Consider the following 22,876-nt stretch of genomic DNA (forward strand, 5'->3'; position numbering starts at 1 on the left):
CGCCCAGTTCACCAAGCAGTGACCGTCAGACACCATATTCGTGCCACGCCAAAGGAATGCACGACGAAGCTTGTCGATGGCGCTTAAAGCCCAAAGTGGCAAGCATGTTGCAATAGACAAGTAGATAGGGATCATCAAGAGAGTGAACTTGGTCAGGACAGCTCGACCAGCCATGGTGAGGAGGCCAGCCTTCCAAGTCAAGAGCCTCTCCGCCACCGCGTCCACAAGCGACTGCACATCACATTTACTGAGCTGCTTGAGAGATGGGCGATCCCAAGTATTTAACCGGGAAGTTGACCACTTGACAGGGCAAAACACGCTGCAAGGAAAGCAAGTCGTCCTTGTCGCAACGGATTGGAGAGAACTGACACTTGGTAACATTAGTTCGAAGGCCGGAAGTTGCAGCAAAAGCATCAAGGATCGCCTTAGCCAGCACAACGTCCTGCTGACAAGGCGAGATAAAGATCACCAGGTCATCGGCAAAGAGAGAAACTCTACTGCGAAGTTCGGCCACACCAAGATCCCTGAATAACCGGCGCTTATCCGCACACATTAGCAAGTCGTTCAGAGCTTCCATTGCCAACACAAAGAGCAACGGCGACAGGGGATCCCCTTGGCGAAGACCGCAACCATGACAAATATGGCGACCGGCACAACCATTGAGAAGGATCTTGGTTGTAACACCCTACTTTACAACTCAGCCTATTTATATGAAAATAGGATATTTTGGCAGCATTTCCTCTATAGAGAGGTATAACTGACCAAAAGAAAGATCTCAGGCAAACAGAATCAGATATAACCAGCATATATATAAACCGTTATGACACTACTAGCGTCTGCCACAACATGAACCAAGCAAACGATAGACCACCAAAAACACCATTTATAACATCGGTTGAGCTATCAACATGGTGATGAGGTAGTGTGTGCAGCTACCAAGATCCATCCCCAAATGCACGTCAACATCTAAACTACCTGTAAAGAAAGCACGGGTGAGATTCAAAAATCTCAGCAAGTGAAAGGTACTTTAACAAAAAGCTATTTAGCCACAGTTGAATGTGCTAACAATTCTAAATAGAAACTAGTAATGAAACAGACCGCCAACACTAGGAGAAACAATCATGACTAAGCAAGTCTAACGATAACATTAAACATTTTAACATTCGGTTGGTATAATCCTTCAGAGCCGCATATATATCTATATACAAGCTAACTAAAGGAAATCAGATTTGATGCGAATGATTCATTGAATTTCATAAGAAGACATAACCATGCACATGATATGCTCTCCTCACCCTTACCCCTCCTCGGGTAACGTAAGGGTGTGCACCGTACCCCTCCTCGGGTGACATACGGTACTGTACCGGTACGGTCGCGGCCAGAAGACGACGACAAACTTCCAATACATGAGATGTATATGTATAACGTGCTTCAAGCATATCCAACATAACTCCCGGAAAATGCTTGAGACTTAAAAAAACATTGCATAAAATAATAATGAACAACTGCAGAATGGCATATCGTACTTACTGCACTTCATAAATCAATCATCGAGTAAACTTCTGGAAAAGTAAACAACATAGTACCCAGCTCAGAATCAGTCATTCAGATTAGATGAATGCACTGTAATTAAAGAATGTAGGCAACCCAATATTAGGTTAAAGCATAGTCATACAATACATTCACTTGCTTTACCGACGATGAAGAAAATTCGATCAAGAACGTCCGGAAATAGTACCACCTGTACAGGCATAATATTAGAACTAAAACACATTTAAAACACATAAAATATGAGGCGTCAATTCTACGTCTGAAAACGTCACGTATACGCCTACATTCCGAAAAACTGAACAGACAATTGTATCACATGAAATGATACACTATTTTCAATTCAGAATCGAACTAAAATCTCACTAATTAGACTTCGCTCTGATGATCGAAATAAATACTTCGACTCGGATATCGTATCTTCGAATCAATAATGATTATCGAAACGAAACAGACTATTGATCACATGAAATAATACGACAGGAATTGATTGATTTGATTTAATCAAATCACAAATATCCAGAAATTACCGAGAAATCGCCTTCGAAAAAATTGACGACGAATCCGACGAAAAATCCAAAATTTCCAACTTTTCCCCTTTTTTTCTTTTTTTTTTCCTTTCTTCCTTCTTCTTCCTGGCTTCTCTCCCGGCCGGCTCTTTTCTTTCTTCTTTCTTCTTCTCTCTCTCTCCTTTCCTTTCTTTTCCGATGCTTGATTCTTTTCTAGCTCTCGGTTAGCACACACACGGAGAGAGAGAGAGAGAGTGAGCACGGCGGCGGCGCCGGCAGGCGGTGGTTCGGCAGCGCGCGACGCGGTGGCTCACAGGCGCAGGACGGCGCGCGGCAGCGGCGACAGCGGTGCAGGCGCACGGCGCGAGCTGGTCCGGTGGCGCGGCGAGGCGCGCGGCACGCCGGAGGACGAGTTCGACCGGCGGACGGCGCGGGCAGCAGCGCACGGCGCACGGCGGCGCACGCGGGCGATGGCAGGAGCAGCGGCAACAGACATGCTCAGCAACGAGAAGAGAGAGAGCAAACGCGAACGAGAGCGAAGTGTCTGGATGGATCGGTCTCCAGTACTTATCCTCTCTTTTTTCATTTTATTTTTTTAAAACAACGAACGGTCTAAATTTATTGGACTTGCTACGGGTCACAAAGTGCCCGAAACGAACATATGAATAGCAAAATGGATTCATCTCGACGAGATGAACGCAACCACGGTCTCCGATCATCCATACGAGCAACGGATCAAAAAATCAACTTTTTGTCAAATCTCTCTCTTTTTTTCTCAAAAAATTAGTATTACATTGGTGCATGCCGTGGACAACATAAGAGTGATCCAGTTGACCCACCGGCGTGAGAAGCCTAGATGAAGAAGCATGTCAAGGAGGAAAACCTAGGAGATGGAGTCGAAGGCCCGAGCGATATCCACCTTGAACAAAACGCTCAGGCACTTGTTTTGGTGAAGGATTCTCGCACCCAATTGCACCGTTTGGAAATTGTTGCGGATATGTCTTCCCTTGATGAAAGCCGATTGATTTGGTTGTACGAGAAGGTGCATAAATGGTGCAAGATGAACAGCAAGAGTTTTGGTGAGAAGCTTGCATACGCTATGCGTTAGACTAATAGGACGGAAGTTCTTGATTTCGTGTGCCTTTTTCTTCTTCCGGAGTAAGATCATTAGAGAATCATTGACCAGATGAAAACTCCTACCATACAGCGCCCATAAAGCATTGAAGGCACGAAGAATATCATGCTTGATCACCTGCCACGCGGTTTTGTAAAACAAGCCAATGAAGCCATCAGGCCCTGGTGCTTTTTCCGTCGGGAGTTCTTGGACCGTCTTCCAAATCTCCTCCTCTGAGAAGCAAACATCAAGGCCGGTCAGCTCGAGTGAAGGAATGTCCAGCGAACTCAAATTCAGGGCTATCGACCGCGACTCTTGCGACCCAAGCACATCATTGAAAAAACTAAACACCGTGTTTGCCTAATCTTCTTCATTCACAAGAGTTAACCCATGAACCTGAAGTGATTCAACGAAGTTTTTCCGCCGGCGATGGCAAGCCTGAAGATGGAAAAACTTGGTATTTGCGTCACCCTCAGACAGCCACGTGATTCGGGAGTGCTGTCTAGCGATGGAGCGCGCCAAAGATGCGAGTCCCAAACACTTGTACTTCAATTCCTTCCACAGGTCATGCTCATCAATGGATAATTGTCTTTTGTCCGACGCCAAATCAAACCGGTAGACGACCTCCTTGGCCATAGCAAGTTGTAGACGCACATTGCCCACCAACTTTTGGCTACAACGCTTGAGAGCCTTTGCAGTGTTACAAAGCTTAAATCAAGGATGTGAAATGCATCAGCATCCTCAAAGGGGCACTGCCAGGCCTCAGCCACAGTTTCCATGTACCCCGGGAAGCTTGGCCAGATGGATTCAAAACGGAAACGGCCTTTGAATGAGGACTTCATGTTGGTATGCAGAAGGATAGGGGCATGATCAGAGTAGTCTGAAGAAAGACTCCGCAGGCGATGATCAGGGAAGCCAACCTCCCAATCCAAGTTTACAAAGATGCAATCAATGCGCTCAAGAGTCGGGTGCAACCGCTCGTTGCTCCACGTATAAAGGTGCTCATGAAGGTGGAGTTCTTTGAGCTCCAAATCATTGAGGAAACGGCAGAAGCGACCCATAGTTCGCTGGTGCAAGGCATTATTATTTTTATCCTCCGCTTTATAAATCATGTTGAAGTCGCCACAAAGCAACCACAACCCGACACAGCCAAGCCTCAAATCACAGAGTTCTTGCAAGAACAGAACCTTGTCATGCTCATGCTGCGGTCCATCGACCGACGTGAGCCACCAAGACGACTCGTAGGACAATGATGCTTTGATAGTGAGAGAGTATACTCTATGCGTGACATTAGTCACTGACCCAATGTCTGTACGCCAGGCGATGAGGATGCCTCCACGAGTTCTAGAAGTAGGTAAAAAGCAATAGCTAAAACCGGCTCCCAACATTTCCATCATAATTTTGTTATCAATTACATGAAGTTTAGTCTCCTGAAGGCACAACAACGAGACTTGCTCTTGATCGACCGTTTCGCGAACCGCATCTCGGCGCGCCCGGGCGTTAAGACTCCTAACGTTCCAAGCTAAAATGTTTGTAGAAGCCATAAAGGACACAAGTGACCACACATGAACAACCCTCAAGCGGCCATCGTCGGCACTACGGTCCCTGGTGAACCCGAAGGAGCACCTATAGGGAACAACTCCCTTATTGCAGCTCTGTGAGAGGCAGATAGTGGAGAGTCGAAGATGCGCTCGTATTCCACCAACGCTGCTGCATCCGGCGGGCGCGAGTTGAAAGTGATGTCGAGGCTACGCATCAGGACATTTTGAGCTTGAGTTATCAGGTTGGAGACACGGGACCTTTGCGCCACCACACGCTTACTTCGATGGGGCAAGGAGACAGTGCCCTCACCAGATTTAGGTGAACGCGCTCGCCTCCTGGGAGGTTGCGAGCTCAGGACGGGCTGCGGGATTGGAGTGGACACCGAGTTAATGAAGTCTGTGACCGTTTCCCCCACTACCGGATCGGAAGCTTCCACCAAGAAGGGCAGGGGTGACCGCGAAGCAACCGACAGAACAAGAGTAGGTTGCTGATCCTGAGGCAAATTCGCGTTAGTCACAATCAACAAGGCGCGTTCCGGTTGCACCGGTGAAGAGGCACGCTGAAACGTAGGAGACACAGCTCTAGAAGGGGGGTCACAGGGGCCCATAAAAAACTGAAGCTCCTCTGGAATTGAAGCATCCAAAGTACCGAGCCCAAGCTGAGGCCCGGCCTCCTGCGGGGCCACAACAAAAGGGGAGCCCATCAGGCCAGTCGAATCAGAAGGAAGCGAATCGCAACCCCTATCTGGCCACGGGGCGCAGGGCTGGTTTCCCGCGACCTCAACAAGCATGGGATCCCAGCACGGATGTGACTGGGCCACTGGGAGCAGGCAAAAGAAGTCGTCGGGTACTCGGTAGACGTCACGTGACCCAGCCAACGCGCCGGCTCCTTTTGATTTTGTGGGTGGGGGGGGGGGGGGGAAGTGACAGGCACGACGAAGTCACCACCCCGTTCTAACGGCCAAAGAGGATGGGACCCACAAGGGAGCATGCCAGGGAATCCACCAGTGAATGATCTGTTCTTCCCAAGCTTGTTGAGGTCGGCAAGGAGGCAGTTACCCGACGGGAATCATCGCCGAGAACCATGGAAGCAGTGTGACCAGCCAGAGGATGACCCACAAGACCAGCGAGCGCGCTCGATCCACCAGAGCTTGGAACACGACAAGCGCCAACGCCTGCAACAGGACTGTCGGACCCAGGTTCGACAAAAGCATCCGAGGCACCAGAACCACCAGCCGCCGATGAGTTATCAAAACGCGTTCGCTTCGGCCAAGGCTTCGAGCAGCACGGCGGGTTGAAGCCCGGGTAGTCATCTCCATCACTGTCCTAAGTGTCCGGAGGCGTACCTCCATCGGAGGAGTCCGACAACGCACGCCAATTGCGAACCTCAACGATGCGAATGGTGACTCAGTAGTGGAGGAAATGGAGTTTTGAATGGATTATTTCCTCCGAGCGTAGGAAGAGGCCTCGCTCCACATATTCTTGGACGGGCTCCGGCACAATGAGAGTCTTCTCAACTGGAATAAGGTCTTGATCAAGACACCATGCAACCACACCAAAATAGCTCAAGTCCTCCTTAGAGGTGGTCTCCGGCGTTGGTTGCAAGTCTGAACACAACAAGCCTAGGATGCGCTCAACCGTGGATAGGCTCCAAGCATGCGCCGGAATCCCTCTAATCTCCAATAGAACACGAAAGAGCAACGAACGAGCGGACGCCGTCGATTGATGCCGCCATGGTCTAAACCTCAACTGGAATCGAGAGTCCGCAGGCATGGGAGAACGGAGCACGGAATCTCGTGTAGCCGGGTCACGGAAAACCACCAGAAAATCCTCAAGGCAACAACGGTGAACAAAGAAGGCCTCGCGATCAACACCATAGGAGCTCGACAAGAGGCTCCGGACCTGCTCCAGACTAACTAGCGGCCTTGTACTGACGACAAGTGCGACCAGGGCAAGCGAAAGCCTTCCTTCCTCCAGGGCCAGGTCCCCAAAACGAGGGATGACGCAGAACTCGTGGGAAACCCTATGTTCCGGGGCGTCACAAACCGATTCAGAAGGTGAAGGCGCAGGGATGTAATCCGGCGGCGACGACGGAGACACCACTGCACAAATGGAGGGCGCCGAGAAGCTTCTCCCCGTGGACTGCGACCTCGCCGATGGTGTTGTTGAAAGAACCGGCAACCACCCCCCCCCCGGGCAGGCCCGCGATGACGTCTCAGGGAGGAAGTAAGACGCACACGGTGAACTGGGGGCACAACACGACAACAACGGAACGGCACGGCTCAGCGAGAGACATGGAGGGAGCCGGAGCCTGGAGCGACCTCAGGTGGAGGTCGGGGAAGCCTGCAGTGCCGTGCCTAGTGACATTCGTGACGACATCTCAAGCAACACGATGGGTTTGAGCATACCGTCATGACGTGCTCGGTAGAGAAACAATTGAAACAACGACCAACCAAATCCACCGGCACAGGCCTGGAGGGAGGTGGAGGCACGAGCAACCCGAGGCCGCCTCCTTTTCTTCTTCACGACCAACTGCCAGCCATCTGGATCGACGACCGAATGGCGTTGACGCCCAACAACCTGATGCAATGATAATGCACGACCAATCACGAGGCGGGGAGGTGGCGTAGCACGAGTCGCCTGAGGAAGCCGTGACTCCCAAGCTATGTCGTGCGGGGTCTCCTTGTGCATGGCTGCGACGGAGTATGGAGGATGACGGGACGACGAAGGAACATCGAAGGCCAATGAAGAAGCAGAAGAGGGGGCTAAAACGGAGCCACTCCGGCAAATCTGTGGCAGCACGAGGGTGGCTGGTTGAACCAGGTTGGAATGAGGTGGCATCGGGGTTGAGGGGGGATGGCGGCGCAGCCAGGGAGGCCGACACCGGAGGGAGAGAGCTAGGGGAACCGCCCATCTTCACCTTGCAACACTTGACTAGATGTTTCCTACCGTATTCCCTCACCGTAGCTACACTTGTTTCCTTGCTAAGAATGAAGAACAAGCCGATCGCAAACCCGCTCTAATGATATCCCACGGTGCAGGCATTTCCTTGAGCTCCATCCCCTGGAAATGGATGTCCTGCACATCACAAGCAAAACAACTCAGATGTCACAACCCATGCACAACACTTCATTCGAACCACGTACACAAGAATTGATAGTGTCGATCTTAACATACCGACACAAAATGGTTGACATCGCGGTGGTGCACCTCGTCGGCGCGCACCACGATGACAACGTCCTTGAGCGTGGTGTCAGCGGGGAGGCACCAGTAGTCGATAGCAATGGATGGGGCAGGGACATTCTCGATCTTGCCAACCTCAAGGTCCTTGAGGTACTCGGTGTAGGAGTGGATGGCCTCCTCCTTGAGGTAGCCAACGATGCGGTGCACGAGCTTGGGTGAGATGAGGTAGCCGAGGAAGTAGGCGTTGAAGAAGATGACTTGCACGGCGAGGACGAGCGCGCGCTCGTACCACTTGGGCTTGGCCACTTCCATGAAGGTCATGAGGTGCATGTGCTCGTTCTCGGCCTCCTCCAGCAGCGCCTAGATCCAGCCGCCGCTGTGCTCGAAGCTGTGGAGCGAGCGCAGGTGGAGCAGCATGCCGCCCACCATCCCCGGTACTGCCGCCACCATCTCCAACATCATCGCCCGACAGCCGTACCTCCTCTGCACACAATCAACTCGCCGTATTAGCATCGACAGAAATATTTTACTTTTTTTTGCCTCGTTTTCTCGGAGATTGACATGTACACTCCGAGAAAATGGGAGAGAGGTAGGAGAGAAATCGGAAGACCTGGAAGAAGATGTCGGTTGGCACGCGTAGCAATTTGACGGTCCAGTAGGCGATTTTGTCGAGCAGCACCTGGGCTCGTGGTGCCTGGTCAGATTGATCGAGGTGTCTAGCTTGTACATCCCTCAAGGCTGCAGAATTAGCACACGGGGCACGCCAATTTAGACGCCGATTAGCAAAGATGCGACCTTTACGCAGGAGACAGTGGGTACTTACCCTGAAGCAAGACCACTTCCATTACTTATTTGATGGAACATCCTGAGCTATCCTTCTTTCTTGCCATTGACTCAACAAAAGTTATAGATCTCTCATTTAAGGACACAATTTTACTAATTTGGTCTTCTATCCACTTACACTTGTCTTCGCTCTTTTTCCCTTATCTTTGTCATCACCACACGATCTCTTGTTTGCTCTTGCCACTTGGTATTATTTCTTCTAGCTCACTATCATCGTCTAACTTAGCCTCCTCATCACCACCATTCGAGCCACAATTAGGACTTTGAGGGATTACACCTGATAAAGCACAAAAGTGGTCATGACCTGTATTATGAAGGTCTTCAAAAATAACCTTCAACTCATCTTCATTTTGAAGCCCATTCTCTTTAAACTTGCCACATTTTGGAATTTCCTAAAATCATGTATGTATATGTTATAAGTTTATTATTGGTTTAAGCATGAAAAAAACAAATAAATTATAGCTTGCAAACTTACTTTTCTCATCTTCTTCCACTAATCGTTGTTCATGTGATCTGTCACCTTCTTTTCATCCCAACCTATACCTATTTGTTTCAACAAATCCTTCCAAGCAGTATATTCTACCTTCAATTTTTCCCATTTATTCTTAAACTGGCATCTATTGTACAAAATGCTTGTCTCCTCATGAAACTTGCAAATCACATTTTTGTACTCTACATTGTTCAAATGGGTGCTCGAACGATTTCCACATCTAACTTGTTCAGTAAATAATCTACAAATAACTCAAGTGTTCTCTTCGGACCAATCAGCCTCAACCATCTACAAATCAACAATTATAGCACTTAGCAAATCGACAAACATATTATAACACCATTGTCACTAACCCAATCATGCACAATAGGCCTTTTGTTTTCATATCCAAGACAAGCACAAGCCTATCTTCAATTACCAGCACAAGCACAAGCCTATATTGAATATCCAGCACAAGCACAACAACAGCACAAACATTTAGCAAAATAGAGTTAGCTGATAACTTGAAACCCTTGGACGCATTCCAGATCAATGAGCATCTACGCATAATGCAATTATATGAAACATACAAATCACCATTCCTAGAACATCTATGTGATCCCCAAACCCGCATATGTGAGCTCGATCAAACAATCAGCAGTTGTGAGCTCGATCAAACCCAAATATGATGAACTAATGGCCACAAAAACAGACAAATATGAGCTCCATCAAACAATATGTCAATCCAAACCCTAATCAACTATCTATTGTATTACATGAACCAACCAACGTGCCTCTGATTCCATGACACAATAAAAAAACTAAACGAGCTTAAGGTCCACAACCATACCTCTGCTCGTGGCTCTTGCTTGACGTGTGGCAACACCTGAGACACGGGCCGGCATGGTGTAGGTTGGTGCGTGGACCAATGCTAGTGTGCTACAAGTGCTATGCATGCGGATTCGGGGAGCTGGAGCAGCGCCGCAAGCCTGGCGCAACGCTTATGCCGGAGGGGAGGCACCTGAATCCAGGGAGGCCAAAGGGGTGGCATGGTGCTCCAGATGGCTCGAGGGGCGACGCATTGCTCCAGGACAGCTCGAGCGATGACAGAGGACTTAGGGCGGTGGATAATTTCAAGGCACCAAAGATGGGACGAAAAAGGAACCTGTTGTGGCATGGATATGGGAAGGATGCTATTGTGCTCGGGCAGTGGCAACATGTGCAAATACTAAGAAACAGCTTTCTAGGCGTTTCACACCCGTAGGCTTTTCCTGAAAAATGTTTTTCAGCCATTTGGTAGCGATCCTACCAAAAACATCCAAAATTAGAAACATTTCAGCCATCCAAACAGGCCCTAAGCGGCAGTGGGCTATCGGTCCACATTTTAGAGTTGTTTTTAAACAGCTTTAGAGGTGCTTTCAATTGACAACATGACATGCTAAATCCCAATCCTTGCTGCAGAGTCCATCTCATGCTTCCTGCCATAAAGCGGGCAGCCATGCGCGTGTGACGAACTGACGATCAAGAGCATTTGGGGTCACCGTTCAACATGTCACCAACCACACTATACGAAATGGATGGAGGGTCGGTCTGCTAGCACGTGCAATCCATCGTGCTATGTTTGGTTCGATTGGATGACTGCTGTGCTGCTGTTTGACGTGAAACGTACACTGGGTATGCGCAGCTTTAGAATCGAATTCCGGTTGATGCATTTCTACGGCCTTACCAGTCCTCAGGCATGCAGACCTCCATGGAGGCCTATCCAGCCCAATTTTTTTTGACGTACTGTGAAGTGAAGCCCAAATCCAGCTCGTTTTTTCTAGCGCACGGGCTATGGCGCCAAAGGCTCGCCCGGCGCGGCTGGTGGGTGTGTCGCGCCCATGTCCGGCAGGTCCGAGTTGACGGCGAACCTGAGCCATCCCTTCTTTTCCACGAGCCTCAGGCCGGGCTGCAGCACGAGCCCGACGGCCACCGCACCGAGGCTCACCAGCGCCACCTTGAGCGTCGACAGCGCGAGCACCACTACGATCAGCGCCGTGGGTGGCACCAGCATCGCCACGCACCCGGCGGTCCCGAGCGGGACAAGGTACGGCCGCGGCGCGTCGGGCCGGCGCACACGCAGCAGCACGAACGCCAGGAACTCAAGGAGCATGCCGAAGCAGTAGAGGAAGTTCTCGGCGGCCACGATCTCCTGGAACCTCATGGAGGAGAGCAGCAGGACGCCGGAGGCCGAGAACAGGATGCCCACCAGCGGCGTCCCGTGCCGCGACCGCCGCGCAAAGAAGGCCGGGAGCATGCCCCGCTCCGCCATGCCCAGCAGCTGGTACGAGTCGCTGCTCATCTCCGCCACGAACATGCCCATGTTGGACAGCGCCGCCGCCGCCTGCACCCACCACATCAGCCACGCGCCGCCCATCAGCTTCGCTATGTCCGCGAAGTAGCCGTCGCTCCATTGCCCCCTGTCCAGTGGCACCGCGCCGGTCCCGGCGAGGAGCGGGTACAGGTAGCCCACGACCACGAAGATGACCGCGTAGAACAGCGCCTTGGGCAGCGTCTTGCCGGGGTTGTCGACCTCACCGGACAGCGTGCTGATGGAATCCCAGTAGTTGAGGTTCCAGAACAGAGTGTTCAGGTACAGGTTCCAGTCGACGTTGTGGAGGTCGACCACCAGCCACCTCGTCGGCCGGAGCTTGGGGAGTGAGATGAGCCCCATGACGAAGAAAGGCAGGACAGAGAACACCCCAAGGCAGATTGCAACCCAGCCGACGACGGTGAGACCCCGGTAGTTCAGCAGCGTCAGCACCGCCGTGAGTCCCAGGACAGCGAACGCCCTCGGCGGGCCGCCGCCCAGCGCCGGGACGGCGGACTTGAGGTAGTCCAAGAAGAGGACAGGGTACAGGGCGTTGTCGATCACGCCGCTCAGCCACTTCATCCACCCCTGCTGGAAGCCCCAGTAGGGGCCGAGCGCTGAGGCGACCCAGACGACGTACCCGCCGTTCTCCGGGAACATGGTGCCCAGCTCGGCCGTGATCAGCGCCTCCGGGATGCTCCAGATGACGGGGAGGATCAGGAAACCGGCGATGGCGAGGAGCGGCCCCGCCGCGCCCACGCTGTCCTCGATGCCGAATGGCCCGCCGGAGACCTCGTAGAAGATGAGGAAGACCAGCGGGACAATGGAGACCTTGCGGAGCGCCTCGGCGCCCTCGCCATTGCCGTCGGGGAGGCCCCTGTACTCCGTGCTGCACTCGCCCATCGGAGCGGAGCTGGCTGTTGATGCGGTGTTCTGGGTGGGCTTCTGCATGTTGGAGACAAATTGATCGGTCAGATGATAGCATCGTACCAAGTAAGAACTGCAGCAGGATTCGGGTTCAGATGTCAGATCAAACCACACCGAGTATAAAGCATGAAACATGCAACAGATTGGAAAAGGAGACAAAGGTTCACCACAAGAAGCAGCCGTGCGAGCCTGTAATCTCTATTATCATACTCTCGCTCTGCGTTCGTTTCTCAAATTGAAACATTGCAATTGGAGATATATCCCGTGTCGCTCTCAATGCAGAGTTCGGAATTCGAGATATGCCTAGGCTGCATGCAATCCTGCATTTGTATCCGTCGTCGTCGTCGTCGTCGTCGCATCGACGAACACCTCCATTCCTACATAAGCATCCGAATACCACCGGACCAGAATTATTCTGGCTCAACCACCATGAGGCGAATCTGTTGCGCTAAGCGGCGGCGGCGCCCAGAGAAGATAGCGGCGGCCGGTGACACCTGTTGCTGTAGAGACGGCCATGCAGCCTGCTCCGGCTACACCTGTAAGCTGCTGGCGCACCGTGGCAAAATCACAGCGGCCACATCGGGATGGGTCCCCAGCTCCACAGCCGAAAAAGCCCGGTTACGTTTGGAGCGGCCAGGCCAGTCCAAGCCCGAGTTTTTTCTTCAATATTTGCAAAAATAAATGAGGATTTTAAAATATTGTATATATAGATTATCATTGTTAGTTGAAAGGGCGATAGCGAGGTCACTCTTGTAAGGCTCATGGCTCAACAGGTTAAAATTAAATATATTAGCTGACGTGATGTCTACATTAACGTGTCGCACTATCAACTAGTAATACCTTTGATGTCACTGTTTAAAGGATGATAAGACTTTTTTGACACCTTTTCACATACGCTTTTTCATGTTTACTTTTAGACATGTTTTTTCGGTAGGTGTCGCCTCACATGCTTGCACGCACGCATCATGACACATACTGTCCAAGTCCATTGAAAAAGCATATATGAAAAGGTGAACGGGTGATATATTTTTCTGTGGGCTCAGTAGAGTCATGTCAACTGTTAGTTAGGTGACACGTTAACGTGGATATCACATTGAACACGGTATTTAATTTTTAACCATTATGTCATGGGTCCTATAATCGCCCGTTGGATAGGCTACATTTTACTGCTGTTCTTCCAACTGGCAACAGAAATCTAAATGCGCAATATTTTGAAATAGCCATGTATTTTTGCAAATATTAAAAAATAAAAATATATAAATAAATAAAATTCTCCAGGTCCAGGTTCTCCCTAATACCCCAGCAAACTGGACCAGTATTGGGCCGTGCTGGCTAACCATACGGCCGAAGCATTCCGCACTTGAGTAAACATGGGCCGGACCTAACTCTGACGGCCCAGGATAGGGATGGCACACAAGTCTGTAAAAGCTGCGGTTTCTCAAAAAAAAAAAAACTGCAAAAAAAAAAAGAGAGTGCAAACGGAGAAGGAATTACCGGCGACGAGGCAGGCTGGCGAACGGAGGACACTAACGTCGAAGCAAAGAGCTCCACGTGTGCCAGCCACCACATCCGCCGGCCACCATGACCGCTGCACCGTGCGAAGCAGCTTACCACTGAGCGGCGGCGGCGAACACAAGAGCGCACATGAAAAAGGGGTAGGGATGGGGACGGAGACCGAGCGAGCTCACCTCTTGTCCGGTGTCTGAGCCAGGATACGCCGACGTCGCCGTCGAGCCCGACCGGTCCTGGATCACGGCCAGCGGCACCTCCGACCGTCCCGCGGCCGCCATGAGTTCCTGATTTCGTCTCTGCAAACCCTGTCCAATCTTCAAGTGCGCAGGGCCGCGCGGTGTGGACCTGTATAAGCACGGAGCAGAGTCGAGAGGGGGAGAGTAAGAGGTCACTTTCCTTGCGATCCCAGCGTGAAGTACTCATGAGCTAGCACAGCCTTGCACGGCTGGATTGGACTACACCAAGGATTTTCTTTTCCTCTCCGAAACACGCAAAAGGAGTGCGTGCCATTGGGTGAATCGACGAAAAAAGAAGGAAGTTTCAGTGCACATCGGCAATAAGAAAATGTTGGATAATATACCTTAAATAATAGTAGAGTTCTAGTAAGATACAACTTCATAATAGACATCCATACTATACCTTAAATAACTCTTGTACTTCTACCTTACACCATCCTATTAGAGATTTATCTCCGTGATTTATTCTCTTCATATTGGAGGTTTTTTTCATGTTAATTAGTGCCTCTCCATCTATTCCTAACAAGTGGCATCCGACGCCCGTCCGATCTGTTCGCGTCGCACCGCCGTCTGCGTGCTGCTCTCCCGCTGCACGCCGCTTGCCCACCGCCGCCATCGCGACGCCGCTTGACGAAAAAAGAAACAAGTTTCAGTACATATCGGCAAACAATCTGCCTGCAGGAAGGGATAGGAAAATAGAAAAGCGCCTGCCTTTCTCTGGAGCAATCGGTGCACATGGCCAGTGGCATTTTCAACATTTTCCTCTGCTATTGTTTCGGACAATCTGTACGAGTATCCTAGAGCAACCAAGGCCGTGTGGGTCTGGGATGCAAGGAGAGGTCAAGCACTGGACTGCTGACCCACCCCGGTGGCTCCGATGCAGAGGACGCAGTGCAAGATAGAAGTCCAGAAGAGAGAGCATCTTTCCATGTGTGCCTGCATGGCAAGGGTTCATCTGCTGTGTTACCTGCATGGCTTGCTGCTACTGTAATCAGATCGAGCACGTGAGCAAGCAGTGGACTTTATGGATTGATCTCATCCCCGTCCAATCCCACTCTGTCCGGTCGCATTTGACGACTCAATGCAAATTAAGTTTCCTTTTTTATGTAGGCATTATATATAGAGGGGTTTGGAGGAGGACGAGAAACGAGAGATCTCCGAAAGAACAGGCAGGCTGGACGAAGCTTATGATGGTTTGCGGTTGCGCAGCAGTTTCAGACTTGGGGTGCATGAATTATTTATTATTCCTTGCATAGTTGCATGGGATTCAGTTTCGGCGGGTGCAATTTCAGGCTAGCAATCTGGTTTCAGTGGACTCCATTCATGGATGAACACTTTGTCATTTCACCAGTTCTGGCATCACATGATAATGGCAGAGAAATCATTGCACCCGCTCGTCCCATAAATACAAAATCTGCAGAGAAGCGAGAACAAACTCCCAAATAATGGCAGAAACAGTTTATTAACATTCCACAATTAATCGGACCGACTTGTCCTTTGGACCAAAGCAAGCAGCTTCTCAGGATCGATCACACCGAGCGATGGTGAGGGGCTACCAACTGGAGAGATGGGTTGATGCGGAGACCCGTGTCAGCTTCCTTGCGTCGGGACCAATCCAACGCCATAATGCACCTCCCATTCGGCAGCGAAGCGCCGGCGGGGACCAGGCGAGACGAGACGACGATGCTGTCAGTGGCACGGAATGTAGAGGCACGGGCACCATACTTGGTGCTGTGGCCCGTGATCATCCGGGCCATCTTTTTGTGTCCAGCAGGTGCAGCAAGTGTGTGTGACCTAACGGCAGCAGGTTGGTCCGCTAGTTGGGACCATCGAAGTCCATCGCCATCGGACTGAGGATCGACGGAATGATCCAAGTAGAAATACCGGTGAGAAAGTAGCTACCATGATTTATGATCATTCTGCGACGAGAGATTAGAATCAACCGCATGCAGCTCTGGGTGTGAGTGTTTGGTGCGGCGCAATACGGTTACCAGATCATCAAGACGAACGGAGCGTATACAGACTTGCTTAGAACGCGTCGTTGCAATTGGTAGGCATCACTAACACACACAGGCGTCACCATCGTGCCGGGAAAAGTCCACCCGGCGACAAGTGCCGCGTCCCATCGTCATCTCGCTCCAAATCGTCATTAACAATGCATTACGCCGCGATCTCAAGCCAGCCGGCTCTGATGCCAACTTCGTTTCTGGAGCAATCGCTCTGACGCCAACTTGCCAAGCGGCTCCGTCGAAAACGAACGGAAAAGTGGGGAGGGCAGGTGAAAGGCGAATCTTTTCTCATCATCCGCCGCGGCGAACCCGGAAACGGGCAGAGAGCGGTTAAAAAGCGGGCAAAAAAAGAGGAGACGCTGCACCGCGAGCGGGCGAGCGGCAGACGGACACGCACAGGTAGGCAAAGGCAAGGCAGGTAGGCGAAGGCGAGGCGGAGCGCGAGAGGCGACGCGAGGAGAGGAGAGGAGAGGAGGCGGGCGGGGTGGTGCGGTGGCGGCCATGGTTATAAAAAGTAACGGAGCGCGACGCGGGTAGAAACCGGAAGACGGTGGAGGCAGGCCGCGGCTCCCCCTTCTTCCTCATCGCCCCCCCCCCCCCACCTAGCCCACCCCACGCCGCCGCCGGTGCGGCTTGCTTCCTTCCCCCGTCCGTTGGGCCCCCGCGACACGGCGCGGGCTGTGCGAGCAGGGAGGGAAGACACGCGGCAACCACGTGGGGGAGACACCACCCTATGCTCTGTCCTCGCCCGCAGGGTAAGGTATGGAATCGATTCCCTTCATCTTCCCTCCTCGCGCTTTTTGTGCGCACTGTCTCTTTGCGTGCTTCGTCGCTTTGCTTGCTCCGCGGGATTTGGCCCGGATCTGTGCACCAGGCGCCGGATCTGGGCGGGTTCCGAGCGTTCTGTCGAATGCGGAACTGTGCGTACGTTTGTGCCATTAGTAGTGACTCTTGCGTGATGCTGTGTTCTGTGGGTTATGCTTAGAATGTTTTGGATCTGTTTCATTGGGATGATTTGGATTATATGGGAAAAGCTCCTTTTTTTTTTCTTCCAAGTTGGTAAAAAGTCTCCTTTTTCTTCCTTCGTATGGACGATAAAAAAATTGTGCTTTTGGTGCGGAGAGGAGGTAAATTGCGATTAAGGTGGCAATGCAGGTTGTTTACCACTAAGTTCCAACCTAATGCAGTCTTTCCTGTTTCGAGATGGTTGTATGTGCATATTTGCTTGATTGTCTTCGCACGATGAATTGTTGTTGCCGCTGATCACCTAGCAGAATTATTTTCAATGTGCTTATTCGGGGTATATCATGATTGTCATGCTACGCTGAATCGTTATTGCAACTGATAGAATAGCAGCCTTGATGTACCTTTGTTATGCTAATGTTCATATCCAGAAATGCTCATGTTCTACATTGATATTACTGTAGTTCGTATTGAATTTAGCTGCAAATGCAACTATATTTGTTTTTCCAAGAACATGATGCTGCAGTGTGCGCATTTGAATGCTGGTGATATACTTTCTAGCAATGTGTGGTGGGTATAATTTCGTTATTGTTCACAAATAGAAGATAAAGTATCCTAGCTTTCATTAGAAATCTCAAGATCGTCTTTTATTTCTATGTCCGCCGATATATTTGGGCATGCTAGATGGATTGATCGTGCAACATTTGGACATGTTCTGGTAGTTGTGAATGTGGTTGAGTTTGTCGAGCGTCTACACTGTTCCAACTGGTTGCTTGTGGTACATACCTTAATGCTGAATAGCAATTCTTTTAATTCCTTTTGCATGTTGTGTGTGAATCATACACGGAAGAGTAGCACTTATAGATTATATTATAGCTTTCTGACTTAATCTGTTGCATTAGCTTGCACCAGCAGTGATTTTGGGAGCTTGAAGTGCTCATCTGAGACATGGAAAAGGTGGTCTACCGAGCATATCTCCTTCAATGCAATCAGCTCTTTTCAAAAGAAACTCTTGATTGGTGTGTTTTAGCTCGTGGGAACATCCATCTCTCCTCTCTGGTTAACTACACATAGTGGTTCTATGCTCCTCTATGCTTAACAACAGCAGGCTGATGCGATCTTTTCCCGAAGTAGATGTTCGTATAAGTGGGGTATGCACATCTTTCTGGGCTTTTCTGCATCAATTGGCATGTGAAGAAATTAAATTCTAGCGGCTTACTTGGAATATTCTGAATTTCATTTTTCCTTTCCTCTCTTTGCAGGGTTAATATCTTTGCTGCGTTCAGTTGACATCTGTTTCTCCCCTAGTTTGTTGACGTTTGCTCTATTGTGTACATTTTGAAATTTTCTACTATGGTTGCATCTGGCTTGTTCTGAGTGGAGCAGAATCCAAGATACTGAGGTATTTGTTTATCTTTTAGACCTTATTAACCTTACAGATTTCATTTTTTTTCCCTCTGAGCTATAGCTGTCTGTTGACTGAATCATGTATCGTATTTGCTAATTGTAGACAAGAGATTGCTCAGCTCGAACTTGGCAGACAACCTGTCTGTGTTGGTTTTTTATATTTCTCTGGACTTGATTGTTCTGAAGGGAAGGAAAAGCTTGTACAAGACAGCCGGAATACCGGAACAATGGATAGGTAACTTTTGTATTGTCTTGCTATTTTAAGTTGCCTTTGTCTTACAACATGTCTTAATTCTGCAGATTCAAGTTGATTAAGGAAGTAGGTGATGGGACTTTCGGGAGTGTATGGCGTGCTATAAATAAACAGAATGCTGAAGTTGTATGTATCTGACTAAAACTTTTGGGGAACATATTTTTACCATGAACTCTCAATGAAATATGATAACGTGAAATAATTTACTTGTCGATCTAATGTAGGTTGCGGTTAAGAAAATGAAGAAAAAGTATTATTCTTTTGAGGAGTGTATGAGTCTGCGTGAAGTAAAGGTATTTTAGACCAGTGATGTACTTTCTGTTGTTCCCTTTCGAGCTAGTATGAGAGTATATTCTTTCATCTGATATTTCTTTCTTGAAGTCTTTGCGGCGCATGAATCATCCTAACATCGTGAAGCTCAAGGAGGTTATAAGGGAAAATGATATATTATACTTCATAATGGAATACATGGTAATTAAGATGTGATAGATAGAAAAATTCAACTGCCCCAATATTGTGCTCTTGTTGAATCTCAACCCTTGTTTTTCTAGGAGTGTAATCTCTACCAGCTTATGAAGGATAGAGTCAGGCCTTTCTTGGAGTCTGAAGTCCGCAACTGGTGCTTTCAGATTTTTCAGGCTCTTGCTTACATGCATCAGAGGGGCTACTTTCATCGTGACCTCAAACCTGGTAGGTTTTTGTCTATTGTCAACAATTCAGTGGAGATGTTTCAGAAGCTACTCCCTCTGGTGACAAAACAAAGTGTAAAACATAGCAACATTACAATGTTATGTAACTACTTTTCCAGACAAATATATTCATATCATTTGCAAATGTTTAGTCTCATCATACAAAAATATATTGATCACCAAACTTTAGATATTTTGACTACATGGAACAAAAAAATGACACTTTCTTGTGACTAGATGGAGTGTGTCACATCTGAATCAGCCGACCAGTTTTACTCATGCATGAATTGTATTGTACTGATAGCTGCATTACTTGATTGTACCAGAGAATTTGTTGGTTAGCAAAGATGTCATAAAGCTAGCAGACTTTGGTCTTGCAAGGGAAGTCTCATCAGTGCCACCATACACAGAATATGTCTCAACTCGCTGGTTAGCACTGCCCACCCTCCCAACTAAACACTCACAAGTGCGCCTCAATAAAAGGAAACCATCTTTTATCTTTTGTTGATCCCTATGTTTGAATGTCTCAGGTATCGAGCACCTGAAGTGTTGCTCCAGTCATCTGTTTATGATTCTGCAGTTGGTATGGGATCTACTTACTGTTTGCTTAGTGGTAGGCTATCCATAGAACCAACTCATAATCTGATGGTTCTTCACTTTGCCAACTCATAGATATGTGGGCAATGGGTGCCATAATGGCTGAGCTGTTGACACTTCATCCTCTTTTCCCTGGCACGAGGTAATATTGGTTGACTATGTGTGCTACTAAATTTGTCACTTTCAAATCTCTTTTTTCTATTTTGTTTGCTGATTTCTCATTGGTAGCACCTCGATGCTTGAACACACACTAAAGGTCACATATTGACCTATCTCAATTTTACAGTCCATCCTTGAACATTTTGGTTGCAAATTTTTGTGTGTTTGCTTCATTATCTTTCTAGATGATGGTCTTGCAGGTCCCTCATTTCTACTAAATAATTAAGATCTGTCTTTTTTTTCCTTGTCTCTTCGTGGTTGTTTTTTGCTTACTCCTGTTTTCTTATCTCACCATTTAGTGAAGCGGATGAGATTCTCAAGATATGCAATGTTATCGGTAGTCCAGATGAGCAATCGTGGCCCCAAGGATTGTCTCTTGCAGAAGCAATGAAGTATCAGTTCCCACAGGTCAAGATTCATGAGTTCATTTTCTCTTTGGTACTGCCTCAAGTAAAAAATAATTGTCGTCCTAAAATGATGCAGCCGGTGTATTTGAAACTAATGAAAGCAAATTTTTCTAAGGAATTATCTTTGTAACATTTTAATTTCGTTAGGTTCCAAAACATGTTACAGTAGAAATTGGTGGTCAAGATTATGTTTAGGAGGCCGTGTCAATGTCCAATTCGACGCTTATTTGTCATTGGAGTGAGTGCTTTTACTGTAATTCTCCTGGTGATCCCTATCTTTTGGGGAGTTATTTATTGCAAACAAGTGAAACAATCTCTATCATTTGAATCAGGCTAAATTGTTAGATTCTGTTATCTTATGCTTAGTTTTTCTTGAATCTCATCCATTCTGCTACAGTTCCATTTTATTGACCCTTGTATTGTTGCCAAGCCGTGCATGAGATACCAGAAGTACTACACTATGGCGTTATGCATGCTTTTCTATTCCTTGATTGCCAGTTTTTCTGGATTGTGCTACCTCTTGCGTCCCCTTATGTGAATGGATGTGAATAACAGCTTGATGATAATCTAATCTTGAGTGTGTCTTCTATCCATGCAGATCAAAGGTAATCAACTGTCAGAGGTGATGACATCAGCTAGTAGCGAGGCGATCGACCTCATTTCTGTAAGTTTTAAGTTATATTGTCTTAGATGGTATATCTTTCAACCATTGGATTATATTAACTTTTTTGTCAATCTTGTAGTCGTTATGCTCATGGGATCCTTGCAAGAGACCAAAGGCCACAGAAGTCCTCCAGCATACCTTCTTTCAGGTAATACTATCCTTTCTACTCCCTTACCATTGATGAGGTGCTCTTCTTGTCTCCTCAGGAGCATAATCAGTTTTCTCCTTGCCAACTTTTAGGGTTGTACATACGTTCCACCTCCTGTCCGGTCAAAAGCTGCAGGGCTTCCTAAAACGCCTCCATGTGGTTAGTTAACACACTGTTTGCTTAGTAGCTTCTTCATTAAGGATATTTTGTTTTTATCAGTATTTGGTTCTTTTGTTTTAGTTGGAGCAAAAGGAACTTCAGAAAACAATGTTGCTCGAAGATACTCTACTGGAACTCTATCTACAATGAAATCCCAAAGCAACACCTCTGTAAAGTCAAATGGTTCATCTAAAACTGGTAATGTTTATTTTCTGTTTTTTTAGTTGGGCTTAGTAAGCCAGTATTACAGGCTGTATTTTGATTGTCCCTCTTGTTATCCAACTTACAGGTGTACAAAGAAAACTTCGCATGGATCGTCAGGCATCGCTGAAGAGTACAAGACCAGCTGAGAACAATAAACTAACTATGAACAGAGTACCAGCTCGGAATAGCCCAGGCAAGTTTCCTATAGAGTTGCTTTGCCCAAATCCTTACATGAAATTTGTATTTTGACTGTTGAAAGTTTCCACTTTCTTGGAACTATAGGGAATCCTGTACTGAGGCATTCAAGCAGTTTGCCTGAAACTGGCCGGGGAGCAATGCACAAGGTTTCAACCATTACTGAGAAGCTTTCCCATATGTCTGTGACCTCGAGAACACGCAGTACTGTGAAGGCTCCTGCCCCGAGGATGAAGGCTGGGCATGGCAAGTCGGACTTCCTCGGGAAGTCTGACGAGATCCCTCCAGCAAAGAGGTTGACAAGAAAATTGGTCAGCTAAATGAGGGTATGTATAGCGAAAATTGGTCACCTGCAGGAGGGTATAGGGTATACAGAGCAAAAACCGGTGTGCTGAAGCGGATAGCGCAGCCGAGCCTTTGCCTGTTGATGGTTGCGCGGATTTGTTGTCTCCCTAGTTCTGCTGCATCCAAGTGACATGGTAGAAGAGTTGCAAATTCCTGTAAGTTGGTTAACAAGAGCCTGCTGACCTTCCCCTCTGCTGGGCCGTTGATCTATTTTTGCATCAAGCTTGCCCCCATGTTTTAACAAACATGATTGTGCCATTAATTTGGTTTGGTTTGTCACGCAATGCTATCTTGCACCAATCCTGTCACAAATTGTTTGTTTATATGCACATTAATAACCTGTAAGTCCTTGAGCCCCTAAGGGTGGATATTTGGTTTTGCATGTACAGTCCACGAGTATTTGGTGAGGACGTAGTTAACCTGTTGTACTTTATGTTGGGCCTCT

At 48.4% G+C, this 22,876-nt stretch overlaps 2 protein-coding genes and 1 pseudogene across 5 annotated transcripts; 1 reads left to right on the forward strand and 2 right to left on the reverse strand.

The window, feature by feature from the left end:
- Positions 1-7,594: 7,594 nt before the first annotated feature.
- On the reverse strand, positions 7,595-8,624 carry LOC133918048 (ubiquinol oxidase 1c, mitochondrial-like; annotated as a pseudogene).
- A 1,594-nt stretch (positions 8,625-10,218) lies between these two features.
- On the reverse strand, positions 10,219-14,503 carry LOC133919595 (polyamine transporter PUT1-like). 2 transcript variants are annotated; one of them, XM_062364031.1, is made up of 3 exons: positions 14,173-14,306; positions 13,979-14,072; positions 10,219-12,502 (listed from the first exon to the last, which is right to left on the reverse strand). In XM_062364031.1, the coding sequence occupies exons 2-3, from the start codon at positions 14,051-14,053 to the stop codon at positions 11,039-11,041; spliced, it is 1,539 nt and encodes a 512-aa protein (XP_062220015.1). In that variant the 5' UTR covers positions 14,054-14,072; positions 14,173-14,306; the 3' UTR covers positions 10,219-11,038. The 2 variants fall into 2 exon arrangements, with proteins under 2 accessions (XP_062220015.1, XP_062220014.1); XM_062364030.1 differs by lacking the exon at positions 13,979-14,072 and having other exon boundaries at positions 14,173-14,503.
- A 1,908-nt stretch (positions 14,504-16,411) lies between these two features.
- On the forward strand, positions 16,412-22,864 carry LOC133919596 (cyclin-dependent kinase F-4). 3 transcript variants are annotated; one of them, XM_062364032.1, is made up of 18 exons: positions 16,412-17,001; positions 18,107-18,355; positions 18,467-18,606; positions 18,715-18,846; positions 18,912-18,990; positions 19,089-19,157; positions 19,246-19,335; positions 19,416-19,554; positions 19,880-19,982; positions 20,084-20,136; positions 20,226-20,292; positions 20,609-20,717; positions 21,315-21,380; positions 21,460-21,528; positions 21,621-21,687; positions 21,769-21,885; positions 21,977-22,084; positions 22,174-22,864. In XM_062364032.1, the coding sequence occupies exons 4-18, from the start codon at positions 18,839-18,841 to the stop codon at positions 22,404-22,406; spliced, it is 1,377 nt and encodes a 458-aa protein (XP_062220016.1). In that variant the 5' UTR covers positions 16,412-17,001; positions 18,107-18,355; positions 18,467-18,606; positions 18,715-18,838; the 3' UTR covers positions 22,407-22,864. The 3 variants fall into 3 exon arrangements, with proteins under 3 accessions (XP_062220016.1, XP_062220017.1, XP_062220018.1); XM_062364033.1 differs by having other exon boundaries at positions 16,412-16,996; XM_062364034.1 differs by lacking the exon at positions 16,412-17,001 and adding an exon at positions 17,139-17,161.
- The last annotated feature ends 12 nt before the right edge of the window (positions 22,865-22,876 follow it).

The sequence above is a fragment of the Phragmites australis genome, chromosome 5 (genome assembly GCF_958298935.1).
Source record: "Phragmites australis chromosome 5, lpPhrAust1.1, whole genome shotgun sequence".
Taxonomy (NCBI): Eukaryota; Viridiplantae; Streptophyta; class Magnoliopsida; order Poales; family Poaceae; genus Phragmites; species Phragmites australis.